Source organism: Coenobita brevimanus, chromosome 106 (assembly GCF_032717465.1).
Source record: "Coenobita brevimanus isolate Jiangsu-jjx chromosome 106, ASM3271746v2, whole genome shotgun sequence".
Lineage (NCBI taxonomy): Eukaryota > Metazoa > Arthropoda > Malacostraca > Decapoda > Coenobitidae > Coenobita > Coenobita brevimanus.
The window spans coordinates 12,588,858-12,606,504 of record NC_137059.1 but is presented as its reverse complement, the minus strand read 5'-3'; the positions used below and the strand labels follow the sequence as shown (position 1 = coordinate 12,606,504).

At 43.4% G+C, this 17,647-nt stretch overlaps 1 protein-coding gene across 1 annotated transcript in view; it reads right to left on the bottom strand.

Moving 5' to 3' along the window:
• Nucleotides 1-17,647, bottom strand: part of LOC145416430 (uncharacterized) — a 657,995-nt gene that overhangs the window by 436,103 nt on the left and 204,245 nt on the right. Inside the window, exons 5-6 of the mRNA XM_080285378.1 lie at nt 4,911-5,029; nt 2,620-2,813 (exon numbers count right to left, since the gene is read on the bottom strand). Of these exons, the coding sequence (XP_080141504.1) occupies nt 2,620-2,813; nt 4,911-5,029 (313 nt within the window). The remainder of the gene's footprint in view (nt 1-2,619; nt 2,814-4,910; nt 5,030-17,647) is intronic.

Sequence of the window (17,647 nt, the reverse complement as noted above, 5' to 3'; positions counted from 1 at the left end):
AGGTGTTTTTGATTTTAAGTAAGTTATATGCTGATGACTTTTGGGCTGTTGCTCTGGCACAATTGCCATCAAACCATTTTGGAGAGTTTGATCTTTTAGTGAATTGTTGACTTGGTATGAATAAATCCATACCAGCTAGTATTAAGTCACAAATGTGGGACTGGGTAGAATTGGGATCACTAGAGAAGAAAGACTGCCATGGAACATCAGCAAGATAATTTCTAAATCCATCCCAGTCTGCCCTGTCAAAGTGCCATCGGGTCACCCTGACAGGTTCGGAATGGGGAGGTGTAGGAGGGTTAACTAATGAGGCTTTGATGAGATTGTGGTCAGAGGATCCAAGTGGTGACAGTACCTCTATCCTGTATTGATCTGGATTATTTGTCAAGAATAAATCCAAGAGATGGGCATTATGGTCAGGATTATCAGGTATTCTGGTTGGTTGCTTTACCAACTGGGTGAGATTAAACGATTCCGCAAACAGCTCGCCTTCTAGACCAGCCTCGTCAGTCCGGGCAGAATGCAATAACCATTCAACATTGCGTATGTTAAAATCACCCAAAATGGTAATTTCATTGCCAAGGGCAAGGTCAAGGTTACTCAACTGAGTGGATATGGAATCAAATACACTGGGTTCCGAAGAAGCATTGGGGGAACGATAAACTACACAGATATATTTGGTAATGTTTTGGCAATTTAATTTATATAATGAGTAATCAAAACTGGATGAAGTGAAGTTTAAAATAGTATCAACTGCATATTGGGATTTGATATAACAACAGGTGCCGCCCTTGTTTCGAAAGTTTGTAAGGAGATGGTAACCGGGAAAACAAAATGGAGATATATCGGTAGAGGGTGAGATTTGTGGTTCTGTGAGGAAAAGGGCTAAAGGGGATATGGACTGAAGGAAAAAATGAACTGAGTTTAAATTTGTGGATAGGCCGCGGATGTTGGTAAAGAATAAGGCCGCACCGTCACCTCTTCGCCAACGAGCATTCCCGGAAATAGCAACAGTCGCTGCCGGCACAGTCGCTTGATGGCGACCGGGAGGACCCTGTGCCTCCAGCCCTACCCTGCCGGTGGTGGCAATCCGAGGTACCACCTCATTTGATTGTAAGATTGCAGCGGCCATTACTATAGATATGAATAGAAGGTGTGATATGTTATGCGCATGTAGTGTGGTGTAGACAGTTGAAGGTAGAGGTATTATGAGAGCATGCTGGCCTACTCTCTGTGTAAATGAATGCACTGAAAATGTTCAGAAAAGGGAGATGGTCAGGATCAAGTCCTGAGGGCTGGTGAAACGGGAGCTCCAGCTCTCCCTATCACCAGCTTGCCATCAACCTCGGGAGTACTGCCCTGTTCGACTGGTGTTACAGTCTACTCCTCACAAAAGTAGGATATATATATATATATATATATATTAGTGAGAGCGGACATGAAGGTGTAGCATACGGTGAAGGAAGCGAGGAAGGCAGAAATCAAGAGTGAAGGTTTAGAGGGTCATGTGAGGAGTAGGTCAAATAACAAAAAAGAAAAGTCGTTGTCTTCAATGTATTCCTGCTGGTGGGATGGAGGCTTTGTTTTGAGTGTTCTGGGTGTAGATGACCAGATGTGAACTCTTCCATCTCCTGCAAATAAGGGTTATACGCAGCCATTGTAACGTTGATACCCTTGGATCAGTCTACATCCACAACGAGCACCTGTAGACAGTTTATGGCACTCCTCAGAATATTACAAATACAGCGGGTTTGGGCAGGTTTACTGCTTGCCGCACCTTCACAAGTCTACTAACTCTATCATCCTTTGTTTCCATCTGCAGAACGCATGACTGATACTCTCTAGGACTGGGACAGAGACAACAGTCATCATACTCTGAGAATGGAAACTGGCAGTATGTGGGAGGTGGGCATACCAGGCAGGGATCAAGGACAGGATCTGCTAGGGAAGAACTTATCACATAGCAGTAAGTTTCTTCTCATCACAGAAAATTTTGGGCTGGGGAAAGGCTGACGTGGCGCTGTTAATACTCAGGTTCAATGCCTGGTAAGCTTTTATGTTTATCTTTTAAGGAACATCATATCCATATAGCAGAGCTAAATACGTGGTCTCTCTTGGCCTCCCATCAAGTCTTTATTTACCTCATCCAATCCTATGATAGGAAGCCAGGTCAGGATGATAAAGATTGTTGCTGTAGTTGCAACCCGAGGCTCAAATGGAAGTGAACCTAGTGAAATGCACCAGCCTGGCAACTTCACCCAATCGCTTCCAGAAACCTTTGGTTGAGGATATGTTAAGGAATGTTTGTGTTGTTATGACAGGTTTCATGAGGTGAGTATGTTGTGATGTGAGTGTGTAAGAGGGGGTGGGTGGAAGGAAAGCGCAGTGTGGGCATAGTGAATTGTTTGCGAGTTGCATTTGTGTTAGTACTGAAAGAGGAACGGGTGACTGCCACATCTTAGTCTAGCTATATGCACTCGTGTCTCCCTGAGAAGGATAGTTTCTAAGGGATGAATATCTGGTGATGGCTCATGAACGATGATGATTATGACAAATAATGCACTCTAAATTTGTCCAGCCTTTTGCCCCACCACCTTCACACCAGGCACCATGACTGACCTGCAGGACCCAGTGAAGGGACGGGCTTGGGTATCCGTGAGGGGGGTCGCAGGGGAGGCTGAGAGGGTGACCCAGGGAGGCGGTCACCACGCGGGGATCAGACTTAGGGAAGTTACCCATCACGGCACGTCTAACGTCCGCAACTTCGCTATATGCAGATCCTACCTCGTTTGATGTTATGCACTGGTACATTCCTGAGGGTACAAGAGACAGTTTTATTGGTTTTTTATGGTACCATCAAGGGTAAAATTGTGTGTGTGTGTGTGTGTGTGTGTGTGTGTGTGTGTGTGTGTGTGTGTGTGTTGCTGTCACAAAAAAAATTTCAAGGAACATCTTTTATCTTTACAGTCAACAAAGAAGTATTTTTCATCATTATAGCAGTCATGCAGCCCTCTGACTGCTGGGATTTCTCTCAGCCGAGGTGTGCAGTACCAAGTGCAGAAAATGGATTGCTCTGCAAAAATTCTAAAGCCTTTGACTTATCTGACGCGTCCGTTCAACATATTCGTCTGGAGCGGTTTTTTAAGCTTTTGACTGACAGGAAGTTTTTCAGAATAAATTCTCTTGCTGTTAGCCTAATCAAACTACCTAAATGCATCAAGTGCATTGAACACAGCAAAAGAGTTAAGATCACAATTCCTATCATGTTACACAAGTGATGTGCCAGAATCTGAATTCCCGGACCACAGCTGGACTGTCTTCAGCAACCTCTTCAGCCAGTTACTTTTTTTTTTTTTTTTTTTTTTTAACTCTTGGTGTCTCTAAACGACTATATTCAGCTGATTAGGTTCTTCAAACCAGAGGGATTAGATACAAATTTCACTGATCCTTTTATTATTCAGACGCTCTCATGCTGAATACAGCAGTCTGGCAGCAACTAGAATAAATACAATGTCATCCTAATGACGTGGCGAAATGGTAAAAGTTATGCCAGCAGGGACGTAGGCTGGTCACCTCACCCTAAAAGTTCTGGACTACAGCAAACTAGTCTCGGATATTTTTCTCTATTTTATTCCTGTTACCTTTTATTCAGATTAGGAAAGACTTTGTATACGGAAGGGAGTAATGAAAGTAACATCTAATTCGTCCAGTATGAAGAGTCTCAGGTAAGCTGACACAGGGAAGAGGAGAGGGAGGCAGCTGGGGATAATCCTGGGGCCCGGGTCCGAGTAGAAACTCAGTCTTTAGCGTCTCTAGGTCTAAGGGGAGCCCACACTCTCCAACTCAGTGTTAAGAGGGAGAAAAATATAACATAGCATAGTTCCCTCTATAATAACACATTTGATCTCTGAAGAAAATATATACAAGGAAGTAGGAATAGTTAAAACAAGGCTATGCATAACATTTACAATACAGAGTTGTGTATTAAAGTACAAGTTTTTCTTATAATTATCGTACTGAAAGGTCAGAGGGCTATAATGAACCTCTGACCCTCCATCTTCTTTTGTTTTAACCTCTTATAAACCTATCAATCAGATTTGGATTTCCATAAATGCATACTAAATAGTATTTCTCATTTTTTTCATAATATACTATAATTTCCTTGTAGTTATTATTGTTGTTTTATAGACGGGAAGGTGCTATGGCAAACCAGGATTCTTTTGGCTGTTCACCAATGTGCCGTGACACAGTGATTGAGCAGCAGTCTAGCCGTGAGGCAGAGCTCGGGTATAATATGTTCAGCACAGTTTTCAGAGGGAGGAGGGCCTGTTGTTGACAACCTTGCTCCTGACCTGGTAATGACTGTCGGTGGCCCTGAACTGACTAAAACAATCAACTACAAAAAGCTTAACTTTACTGAGAAGGATATCGGGGATAGTTTGTGGAATCACAAACTTTAATTCTTTGCCGCAACGAAGCTTAGTTCTTGCAGGAGGGACAAGAAAGCCTTCCAATGTCCCTTGTTTTCCCGCAAAAACAAACCTTAATCACAAGCAGCAATTGACTAAGTTTAATAGTGAAACCAGATCTTCGACCTTTACGGGTAGATGACCTCATAGATAGTTATACTATAAATGAAACATTATTCAGTTATGGAAGAAAGTTTCCAAAATATTTCACTTCTTTTACCTCTCACTTTCTTCTACTGGCTAAGCTATCAAGCTGCGAGAAGCTTGGTATGTTTCTCGCCCTACAAATGACTGACGTGATCCATCAAAACGGAAAGTGACGGACACAGTGTAAGTTGTAAGGCAGACATAATGGAATAGTAGGCGAACTTTTGCTAATGACAGCTCAAAAAATAAGGAATGCTTTTGACTGAATTAAACTAACAGTACGGTAGTAATTACCTTCATCCTCTGAGCGTGGGTTGAGGAACTTGAGAGTGCCTTCACCATCCACCATTTCCACACGACCCTCACCCTCAGCCTGCCAGTCGAACGGCGCTCCATTCTTCAGCCACGCGTAACTGAAACAGGGACGGAATACGGATCCTGCATTTAGTGTGATACAGACATGTATTCAATACTTCTTTACCTAGTGATAAATTCTTATCAGACTTTCAAGGGTGTGAAAAAATATCTAGGAAAACAGGCTGTCTCTGACACGCCTTTGAAGGCTCCATGACCATGGCATCACTTCCTATGCTTTATTTCTGCACATTACATCTTTATTTTTTCTTGTTTTGTAATATATATATATATATATATATATATATATATATATATATATATATATATATATATCCAGTTACTGCAATTCCACTACTGAACAAAGGCCTCCCCAAAACCTTCTCCATAAATTCCTTGACTGAGCCAGTCTCTACCAGGTTTTGCCTGCAAACTTCTCGATCTCATCTCTCCACCACCAAGTCTCCAGTGCCATTTAGAATCATGTATGTTCCCTCCATTCAGTATGGAAGGGATGGTAAAATGAATTAAACAGCATGTACCAAATGAAGATCAGGTAAAACCCTGTTTGAGTTTCTGAATGAGTGTGATGCCAGGAGTATCATTCTTTCAGTCCGATGGTATAACTAATTTTATTCTTGCGACCAGATTATTTTACTCTTTAGAACACCCTCATACTGGAGGGGATTAATGAAGAATGCATCATCATCCAGTTCAGTCTCCCGTGAAGTGAACCAAATTATCGGAATAAAAATAAAATTATTTATGTCCTCGGAGTGAAAGAAGTAGTGTAATCAGTCTCTTTAAGCAGCTCATGCTCTAGGCTAACTTGTATTTTTTTTTTTTTTTTAAGTAACAAAACAGAGGATGGAAAAACAAATGATTAAAAAATGATTTATACACCAGATTACTGGCGTCCTCCATTCATAAAAAAAAAAAAAAAAAAAAAAAAATCTGTAACAATTGGACTAGAGCAGCAGTAGGTTGAAGTTGAGGGGGAAACAACTCTGGGGAAGCGAGTTCCAGAGAGATGCAGTTCGAGGAATAAAAGACTTCCGGTAGGCAGAAGTTCTGCAATATGGCTGTGTGAAATTCCAGTCATGAGCGCTACCAGATGCCCGTGTAGCATGAGGGAGGGCATGGAGAGGTGGCACAATGGACGTAACTTCGTCTGAGCATCTGCCATAAAAGTATCTGTAATATAATGCACGGGAGGCAGCATTCCTTCTTACTTGTAGGGGAGGTAGGTTATTTGTTATAGCAGGGTTACTGATAATTCCAACAGCTTTGCTCTGAATTTTGTCCAGTTGTTTTATTGCAACTTCTCCACATCCATTCCACAAGGATGAGCAATATTCTAGCTGAGAGTGCACATGACTCTTATAAATTATGGCTAACTGTTCGTCAGTGAAGAAGGGGGGCGCGGTAGCACAGTGGTAGCGCGCTGGACTTGTGATCGGGGGACTGCAAGTTCGAGCCTCGCCCGGGCTGCCATGCCGGGAGGGGTACCTCCCTCCTGTAACCCTAGCGGGGCTATATAGTCCAATACAGGGCTTAGCTCGAAGGAACTCCATTTCTCCCATTTCGTCAGTGAAGAAGTTACAGACTTTGTACAATAATCCAACTTTCTTTGAGGCGGTTTTAGCATGTGGTCTGACATGAGAGGTCCAGCTGAGGGCATTGTTAAGTGAAACACCGAGAATTTCATTACTTTTGGAGATGGGAATATTAATAGCATTGAAGGTAATATAAGAATCTGGCAATATGTGTCTATTAGTAAATTGTACATATTTAGTTTTACCAGCATTAAATGAGACAAGGTTATTCAGTGATGTTAGGTAAGATGGCTGTTAGAGATATTAAACTTTGTGAATGGGTGTTGAGTGTGAATGAACTGTGAAGTGTTGAGTCATCTGCACATGAATGGATGGGATTGTAGGTGACGATAAGAGATCATTGATGTGAACTAGGAATAGGGTTGCGAGAGATTGGCTCGCCGGTGTTAATATAGAGTGGAAATTGGAATATATATACATTATCAACTATTACTATCACTTTTCTGTCGATGAGATATGAGGACAGCAAAGGAACAAAAGACGTTCGTCCATAGCAAGGGAGTTTGGATAGTAGGGAATGGTGCCACATTGTCGAAAGCTTTAGATATATGTTGGAAAATTGATTGTTGGATGATATGAGTCAGGAGATTGAGTATATCAATGGTGGAAGATTCGTGGCGAAAATCACATTGTCTATCACTAATTAACAAGACCATTCAGAGTGAATCTAACTTTTTTCACATTTGTTTTCGCAGTTGTAATTTTTAAGAGAACTATGAAAAAAAAAAAAAAAAAGGGGGTTATAAAAATGATGAGTACAATAATTCATGGAGAGCAATTTCATGGATAACAAAGTATGCATTCCTTAACTTCAACGATTTTTATTGACAAATCGTTTGAAGTAAACCTGAGTAAAATATTTGTGTCTACACCAGTGAAGTGCTCAATCCTTTCAGCTATCCAGAGGACACATTTTTATTTTGTTATACTTTTTTTTTTTTAATTCCAGCTAACGCCAAACAATTATATTCAGCTTGTTAAGATGTTCCTGAGTTGTAAGAGTTACCCGGTGCTATTACCTACATGAAATTAGCCAGGGTTAATATTGTTATGTCTCCGTTCCACACTGCCACAGGCTCCAACAGCAGTACTTCAGTATAGGAAGGGCATTACCCTGTGAGTTGTTCTTCCTATGGTCAGCCTTTCGGTGTGCAACAACAAGATCGGCTCAGGCATGGTAAATATACACTGGCTCCTCAAGTTCGTGGTCTTTCTTCCCCAGTTACACTTAATGCATGCCAACTTCACTTCACCGTTTTCACAAGTACCTGAGCTATAGAATCTTTACTAGGCCGCATTGACACTGAACTGAAACTGAACTGCACTGAAACTAAAAACTGAAAATGAAACTGACTCCCCTAGGCTCTTCCACCTCCTTAAATAGCCTTTCCTACTTCTCCGAAGCTCTAGTATATTCTTGAAAGAGCAACAGTTACCACTCGGAGACATTCATAATACCCCAGTGTTTTCTTACACCACATAACACTAAATTATTTAGCATATAAATTGATATAAAATTATATAATTAACAATCACATAAATAAAACATTATAGAGAAAAAGAGCATAAAATTTAATGCATAACTTTACTTTTTTTTTTTTTTTTTTTTTTTTTTTTTTGGCCTATCGACCATTGAGGACGAAGCCTCTGGTCATTAAGGCAAATATATATATATGTATATATATTGACACATATATACATATATATACAAACATATATATATACATACATACATACATACACACATCCATGCATATGAACATACACACTTTCATGCACACGTACATATATATATATAATAATTTTTATTTTATTATTTTTTTGTAGTTTTATTTTTTATTATTTTTATTTATTTTTTATATTTTTAACCTTATATTACTTATAAACAAAATACCTAATCTAAAGACCCTAAAACTAACCACCTAACAGACAAATCGCTAACCTATACTAAATCCTAAGAGACAAATAACTAGACCTACACTAATGTTCAAAAAGCCTCGACCAAGAGAACACCATCGACTGCAGATATGTAATGCTTTTCTACATTACATACCTGCACTCATCACCTGATGACTGTCAGTCGAGGCACAACCTAATATAGGGGCCATCAATATATGAAAGGGAACCAGACGAGTCAGGAACATTTCCATATACGTCAGCTGTCGTCCCTAATTAGAATAACTTAAGCAAGATAATATAATGTATTTACATAATTTATACAAAAATTGAAGAACCTCGCCCAGCAGACTACCATCGACTGCAAGTGCCCAATACCTTCCTATATTGCACACTTGCACTCATCAGCTGGTGACTGTCAGGCAAGAAATTTGGCTTAATGTAGGGGACATCTATATTAGAAATAGATCGGTGGGAGGAGGAACTATTTAAAATATGTCAACTGTCAACCCTAATTAATATTACAATATATACATATTTACTGTTCATAAAAACCATAACCACACAGTAAAAGAGTCACATCACTCTGATCAGTCCGGTCTCTCTCAAGAAAGCCATCAATTTATCAGTCATAACAATGTTCCCATCACCCAGGATGGTGGAAAGGGTGAAGGGGACGTCAACTGCGCCGCAGTAATTCATAAGTGAAGCGCGTTCACGAATAAATCGCCGACAGCGCAGGATGATATGACTGATAGATAACACCGCATTACAGATGTCACAGTGCGGTGGGAAGCGTCTTTCCATATAAGGTTTTATGTGGGTTAAAACGGTGGCATTCAGCCGTAGCCGTGCCAACACTTTTTCTTCTAGGCGACTGGGACGGTTGGCAGTGTCCCAGTCGCCCAGGTACGGCTTACAAGTTGGAATATTTAGTCTGGTCCACTGACCTTGCCACAGAAGATTTATTGATTTCTTTCCGAGAGATAGACTCGACCGTAGATCACGAGGAACGTCCCAAGTCTCCTCGAGCTCCACAGCCGACTTTGCAAAGGTCAGCCTGCTCATTGCCGTAGATACGACAATGACCAGGCACCCAGATCAGCGTGAATGACTTGTTGCATGAATGCAACTTATTAACGATGCGGCCCTGGATCTCATGAGAGTCCGTAGTGCAAGATGCAATTGCCTGAAGGGCTGATTTTGAATCTGAAAATATGACAAATGAGTCATGTCTAGAATTGAGAGCATAGTCTATGGCTTTGTCAATAGCAAAAAGTTCTGAAGTAAACACAGATGTATGAGTCGGCAACCGATACCTGAGGGCACATTCAGTCGACCACACACTTGCACCCACACATTCATTCGACTTGGAGCCGTCGGTGTACAATTGATGGGACCCCAAGTGACGAATAATGATCTTACGAAACAAGTGGTGGACCTCCGCCTCCGGTGCCTTGGCCTTTGGTGCTGGGAGCCATGTAACATCGACTGTAAAGCCGGGTGGCTCCCAAGGCGCTATATTTTTAAGCACCAACTTGTCACAGTCACTGGGGTCCACATCAAGCTCCTGAGTCAGTAAGTGGAGGCGAGCGGCAAGTGGCCGACGCACCCCCCGCAGAAGGTGGTGGTATTGACGCAGGGGGGTACAGGCCACATTGCCGATATTACTTTTTCTTAATGTCCTTACACCATAGGACAAGGCCAGGTGGTCACGGCGAATACGGAGGGGAGGCACATTCTCCTCCACTTCCATACGAGCTACACGGGTACACCGGACAGCTCCAAGACACATTCGCAAACATTTATTCTGTAACACATCCAATCCTTTCAGCGTGGCATCGGATGCCGAGCCATACACCTGTGCGCCATAGTCTAGCTTCGATCGAATAAGGGACTTATACACCATTAATAAAGATTTTCTGTCGGCACCCCAGGTAGTACCCGCTAGGTACTTGAGGACATTTAACGGTTTATCACAACGAGCAAGCAAAGTATTAACGTGAAGTTTAAAATTCATTCTACGATCAAAATGTATTCCTAAAAATTTTACAGAATTTTGAAAAGGTACCGCCTGATTATCCAAAGTTAAGCACAAATTAGGTACGTTACGATTAGTGAAAACTATAGCGGCACACTTACGGACGGAAAACTTAAATCCCCACTGCAAGGCCCATTGGTGGATCTGGAGTCAAGGGCTGCTTGAATCCGCCCAGCCGAAAATTGTGCATTACGGGAAGAGTGCCATATTGCACAATCGTCAGCATAGAGTGAGTATTTAAGATTCCTCGGGATGGGAGCTGATGACAGAATATCATTGATCATAATACTAAATAAAGTAGGACTAAGCACACTTCCCTGTGGCACCCCGTTTTCCTGGATAAATATATCCGATGTTACGTTACGGGGCAATTTGACAGAGAAAGTTCTGTCCCTTAAGAAATTTGAAATAAAAACAGGCAAATTTCCTCTTAAACCATAAGCATAGAGCTTCATTAGTATACCGTGTCGCCAGGTCATGTCATAGGCTTTATGGATGTCCAAGAACACCCCTATCATGAATTCTTTATTGGCAAACGCCTCTGCAATACAATGCTCCAAATTCATTAAATGATCTAGTGAACTTCTGTATTTACGGAAGCCACATTGTTGATCATTTAACAAATTCTTCGACTCTAAAACAAAAAGAAGCCTATTGTTAACCATACGTTCCATGACCTTACATAGACAAGAAGTCAACACAATAGGACGAAATGAAGTGGGATTCATAAGACGACCAGCCTCTTTGGGTATCGGTATGACGTGCGCAAAGTGCCATGAGTTTGGGAACGTTCGAGACGCCCAAATCTCATTGTACAGTGCTAACATCTTAATCAGGTTGTCCTGATTAAGATGCTGGATCATACCGTACGTGATGGTGTCTGGTCCAGGGCTGGTGTCTTTACAGGATTTAAGGGCAAGGAGCAGTTCATCTAGCGTAAACTCTTGGTTGTACGGGGAGTTTACGTCTTCTGTGGCAAAGTCTAATATCTGTAGCTCAGCCGTGCGTTTATGATGTTGGAAACGCGGGTCATAATTGGCTGAGCTACTTACATGAGAAAAACTCCTGGCGAGGATGTTAGCAACGTCCACGGGCTCGTCATAGATGTTATTATTTACTTGCAAGGTGGTAATGGGGAAATATGGGCCTTTATTATTTAATATTCTTATAGTGGACCAGACTTTACGTAATGGTGTTGTACGAGTCACCGTGGACACAAAGGACCGCCAGGAGTCACGTTTGGCCCTTCTTATTATTCTCCTTGCCTCAGCCCGTGCCTGTTTGTATGCAATAAAATTTTTCTCAGTGGGCTGACTATCAAAAATCCTGTATCTCCTATTGCGTTTTCTTAATGCTTGTCGGCAATCCGGCGTCCACCAATGTGCTCTATGCTTCGCATGAACTGTAGAAGTCTTGGGAATAGCAGCCTCAGCTGCGTGTAATATGGAAGTAGTTATATTTTCGACCTTAACATCTATGGTCTCCCCAGATATATCTAAATTTGTGATCCTTGAAAAGGATCCCCTATCTGCTTTCTTATAGTTAAATTTTTGAGGTGGAGGGTCCGAAATGATGTCGTAGCCTGTATAAGAAAGACAGATGGGTAAATGATCACTTCCCAAGGAGTCGTCGTAAGGGTCCCATGAGAGATCTTGATGTATACCAGGGAGGCCAAAGATAAGTCAATGGCCGAAAAGTTACCAGTACGATCATCTACACGAGTCGCTCTACCATCGTTCAGAAGACAGAGGTTGGACTGTAGTATTAGGTCGGCTACTTGCTCCCCACGACCATCAATCCTCAAGCTTACCCCATTGATAGTGATGGGCGTTAAAATCGCCCAGCACTAACCTATTTCCAGGCAGATGTTCAACTAGTGAATTTAAAGCATCACTATCAATGGGGCCATGTGGGGGACAGTACAGAGAGCAAATAGACAGATACGTGTTATTAAATTTTACTCTCTGCATGACAGCTTCCAGAGTAGAATTTAGAATCACTTCCGTTTGTGGGTGTGATTTGTGTGTGTAAATGGCAACTCCGTGACCTTCATATCTTCTATACGAGTGGTAGTGTCTGAACTGTGAAGGATCAGGATGATCCTCCAGGCGCGTCTCCTGTAAACAAACAACATCTGGCCTGTGTAGTGAAAGCAAGATAGCTATATTATGTAACTTATTCCCAATACCTCTACAATTCCACTGCAGTATAGTGAATGCGGCGGTTTAAGATTTTCGAGGGTGGCCAGTGTGCTTAGTCTTTTTATTCCCCCAGCGACCAGGAGAGTGGCTACCGGGGGACCTATCCCGGTGCTTGTTTGTGGAGTTCTCCTTAGTCTCATCAATATAGAGGCTCCCTGATTCCATCGAGTGAGAGCTATTCTTTCTCTCCCTCTCCAGGACCAGGAGCAGGAAGGACATGAGGACGTGACTGTTTGGTGAGGGTGGTCAAGTTAATTTTATCTGACTTGTCAGGCTTCTGTTTTGACCGCACTGACTGCGAAGGAGCAGCGGCAGCTTGAGAGTATGAAGTGGCAATTGGGATGTCTGTCAGAGAGTTGGAACGTACAGGAGGCTTAGGCTGAGAGGTATGGCGTGGGGCATGAGGAGCGAATGTAAGGTCAGTCTGTGTTTCAACGGTGCACATCACGGGACGGGACACAACCGCCGATGCATAGGAGACATTAGGTTTGGGAGTTGCATGCAACTCCTTCACCTTCTTCCTAGCATCGTAAAGGAAATGCCCTCGGTTGCCTTCACTGTGCAGACCTCTTTCTCCTCCTTCCACTTGGGGCAAGCCCTCGAGGAAGTGGAGTGAGCATCCTTGCAGTGAAAGCAGCACTCCGTCTCAGATGTACAGTGTTCAGCAGAATGTCCCACATTCGCGCACCTACCACACACTGGCTGGGAAGCCCTACAAGCCTTTCATGATGCCCATAAATCTGGCATTTTAAGCAACGCAAGGGGTTCGGGATATATGGTCTGACGTTAAGAATTTCATATCCAATTCTGATGTTGGAAGGTAAAGCAACTTTGCCGAACGTTAGGACAACTGTGGCGGTCTTCGTCTTCCTGCCTTCCGAGAATCTAGTTATAAAACGTGCCTCTATAACATCCTGCTGTGCAAGTTCCTGTACGATCTCTTCCTCCTCCATGACTACTAGATCTCTGCAGGTGATCACACCTTTGCAGGAATTCATGGAGTGAGGGATCGTGGACTGAACATCATAACAATGGAACTTGCTCAGTTTTAGCAAATCCTTTACCTGACTTGAGTTTCTAGTTTTAACGAGAAGATCTCCACTCGCAAGTTTTTTCACTTGTTCCACCTCACCTGCACACCCGTCAATCACCTTCTTGATGATAAAGGGATTGAGGCTGGACAGGGGAGTGGGACCAACCGCGTGGAGCTGTACAAACTCGGCGTTTCTATAATTGATGTCAAGACGGGTACGTGTCTGGGGCCGTTCAGTCTGGGGGTAGTCAGTCCGTGAGTCAGTCAGGGGTCGGTCAGGACTACCTCCCCCCCTGAAGGGGAGGGAGGCAGCAGTGGCGTCCGCCATAGTTACCACTTCCCCCTCACGGGGGAAGTGGGAAGAGAGAGAAAAACGACCAAGGGAGAATTGCCCGGGGAACACACACCTAATCTGAGATTACCCTCTCAAACCACTCTCGGGAGGACGCGCCCGTGTGTAACTCACACCCCAGAGCGATCAGTGGGGGGTACACTCCAGAGGTGAGTAAGCAAAGGCAATCTCAGGAAACAGATATAGACACTTACTATATCTCTAAAGGGCTGGGAGAAGAATTAGTACTAGCTAACCTAACTTTATTGAAAAACGCCCTAGTGGCGGAGAAAACAAAGCTAAAGCCGGTGAGGCAACCCTGCAGCTAGAGGAGAGCCAGAGAAACACGTCTACACTCTCCACGACCATGCATCAAAGTCCCCTAACTTTACAAAATACCTCCACTTACAAATAGCAGGCTAACTGGCGACTGACTCAACTGAAAAATATGAGAAGTACTGAGACCTTCCAGTACCTCCTGTCTAGCCAGTCCTGCTTCTCAACACTACCTTCTCCCTAGTCCTTTTGTCATCTCGACAAAACTACACAGTACTTATAAACATAATCATTAATCCTAATGAAACATCTAATTATAAACCAAATACTCCTTCAACTTATTTGGAGCTTCCGATAACATCCCTGCTCTTCCACACACTCCGCTTCTCCTGGAATGACTCGGTCCTCTTCATGGTTCATTTCTTCCCTAGGGAAACTGTCACCATTCTCTCGTGCTCCAGCTCCTTGGTCCTCGACATCATCAGCTACAGGGATGCACTATTCCTCAGAGAAGTCCCAGCTGTATTGTCCTGGTGCAAGGTACGGCCACATATGATTTACGTGCACCACCTTTGGGCAAGACTTCCTGCCTCCCTGACTCCAGTACATTATATCTAACAGGCAGTCCATCACAGTGTAAGGCCCATCCCCTGGGCTCTGCAGCTTCGATGACTGTCCCTTCTTCCGCTGAGGATTGTAAAGCCAAACTCTGTCACCATCCTTGAAGCTCACCTCACTTGCCTTGACATCATACTTGTGCTTCATCATTTTGCCTGAAAACTTCAGTCTCTTGAACATGTTGTACCTCAGCCAGTCTTTCCTGAAGATGCTTCACAAGCTCGAGGTGTCCGTAGGCAGCTCTTCACCAGGTAATCTTCCCATTTGTAGATAAACCGGCGATTGTAATTTGTGGCTCACCATCAGTTTTGCAGGGGTGATGCTGGTAGACTCATGGTATGCAGACCAATATTCCATCAGCAAAGTAGGTACTTTCTGGTCCCATTCCCTCTGTCCTTCTACACAGTATTTGGCCAGTTCTTGTCCCAGGGTCCAGTTGAATTTCTCCACCATCCCATCTGACTGGCCTAAGTGGGGTCGTCCTGATCTTCTTGATCAACCAGTAATTTGCAGCACTCACGGAACACAGTAGACTCAAAGTTTCGACCCTGGTCTGAGTGTAGCTCTTCTGGCGTCCCAAGACGACAGAACTGGTCAACCAAAACCTAAGCAACAGTTGTGTCATCCTCATAGGGGACTGTATAGGCTTGTGGCCACTTTGTGAAGTAGTCCATGGCAACACATATATACCGGTTTCCTCTTTCAGTGAGTGGCAGAGATCCAGCAATGTCCCTCTAGACTCTTTCCATCGGCATACCCACTTGGTACAGCTGAAGAGAGGCCCAACCACGTTTCCTGGGTCCCTTCTTGGCACAGCATACATCACAGGCCTGACACCACTCTTCAACATCCTGCCACATGCCAGTCCAGTAGAACCTCTGTTGCAGCCAACTTAGAGTTTTCTTCACTCCCAGGTGCCCACTAATGGTCTGGTCATGGGACTCATCCAAGACCTCAGACCTCATATTCTTCGGAACCACCAGTTGCCAGTACTTGCTGAGGCCATCGGGTGTCTCCCACTGATGCTCCAGTAGTCTGTTGTTCAAACAAAGAAGGTCCCATTGACTCCAGTAGCTCTTACTTGCAGGGCTGAGTCTGAAAACCTCTTCTCACAATGGTCGCACTGTACTCCACTGCAGTTGCTTTAGCATTAGTTGTGAATCTGCATCCTCCCTCTGCATCCTCTTCAGCTAACGTTAGCTCTGTCACTGCAGTACAGTGGAATTTCTTGCTAAGTTTCCCATTCCTGAGACACTGCTTGCCGTCTGTTCTCTCTTCTCACACACTGTCAATCAAGGTTCTCTCACATTTCCTCAATGGAAGGGAAGCAATCACATCCACCTAATTACTGCCGGTACGTTTGAGCCCGCTAATATCGTCTTCCTTTACTGCCCAGGTCTCACTATCATAGAGCATTACTCTCCTAACACTTGCCACATACAAAGATCGCATAGCACAGAGGTAGAGCCCTCTCAGTGTCAAGAGAGGCAACAGCTCTCTGAACTTCTTCCAACCACTCCTCACTCTAGCCACAAAGTTAGCTTCAGTCCCACCTCCAGCACATAACATGTCTCCCAAAAAACAAAACTCTTCCCCACGCTCAAGAGACTCACAAGGAAATTTAGTCCTTTCATGCCTGGCAATCTCCACATGCTCTCCCCGACACACCACACACATGAAATCAGCATTATCTCACAGTCTGCCTCAAATACCACGACGTCTCTTATGCACCCATTTATCACAAACACTGCACAAGGAGGAATTACTTTCTACACACATGGCCATTCCCCCCTCTTCTTTGACAATACCGTCCCCAGCCCTAGATACCATTACTTTTATTTTATCTGCATTCACTGTTAAGCCATTGTGCCCCATACCATCTCTCCATTTCCTAAATCTTTCCTCCATCTCCCTTTCATTCTCTGCAATCAGCACCAAATTATCAGCAAACAACATCTCCCAAGGGAGTCCATTTCTGAAGTCACGTGAGAGGGCTTCAAGTACCATAATAAACAACAAGATGCAGTGCCAAGGCACAGCAAACCCGTCCCCGGCAGTCATTTTAGTGCTGGCGTATAAACACAACAGGATATCTAGTCAAAGATGTCACATATCAAATTTGGAGTAAATCGGGTGAAAATTGAATATTTTATGCCCATTTGAAATTTTAGGCCCAATCCACATGACATTGGCCCCCATACCGTGAAACTGGGGATAACCCCCCCCTGATGTAATGAGGCATGTTATAGGATGCAGATTTGAAAGATGCACCTTTAGGTTTTGGTTTCATGTAGATATGACGAATCTGAAAGGAGTTATGGTGAAAAAACGAATTTTACCCGTCCCCATTTTTTTTTACATCTTGGGGGCCTACAGCCCGGGCCTTGGCCCAGTTTGGCCCAAAATTTAATCAGGTGATCAGGTCATAGCCCATCATCCTTGGAATTTTAGTCATAATCACAAAAGTAGTTTTTCAGTATAGTTGTTAACAGACACAAAGTCAGACAAACAAACAAACAAACAGACAGACAAACCAAGTGAAAACAATACCTATCCCCGAGCCCCTCCGGGGCGGGGACGGGTAAAAAGGGGATCAAGACTGACCCCTGACACACACTAATATTCACAGAAAACTCCTCACTCCAAACTCCATTCACCCTTGCCT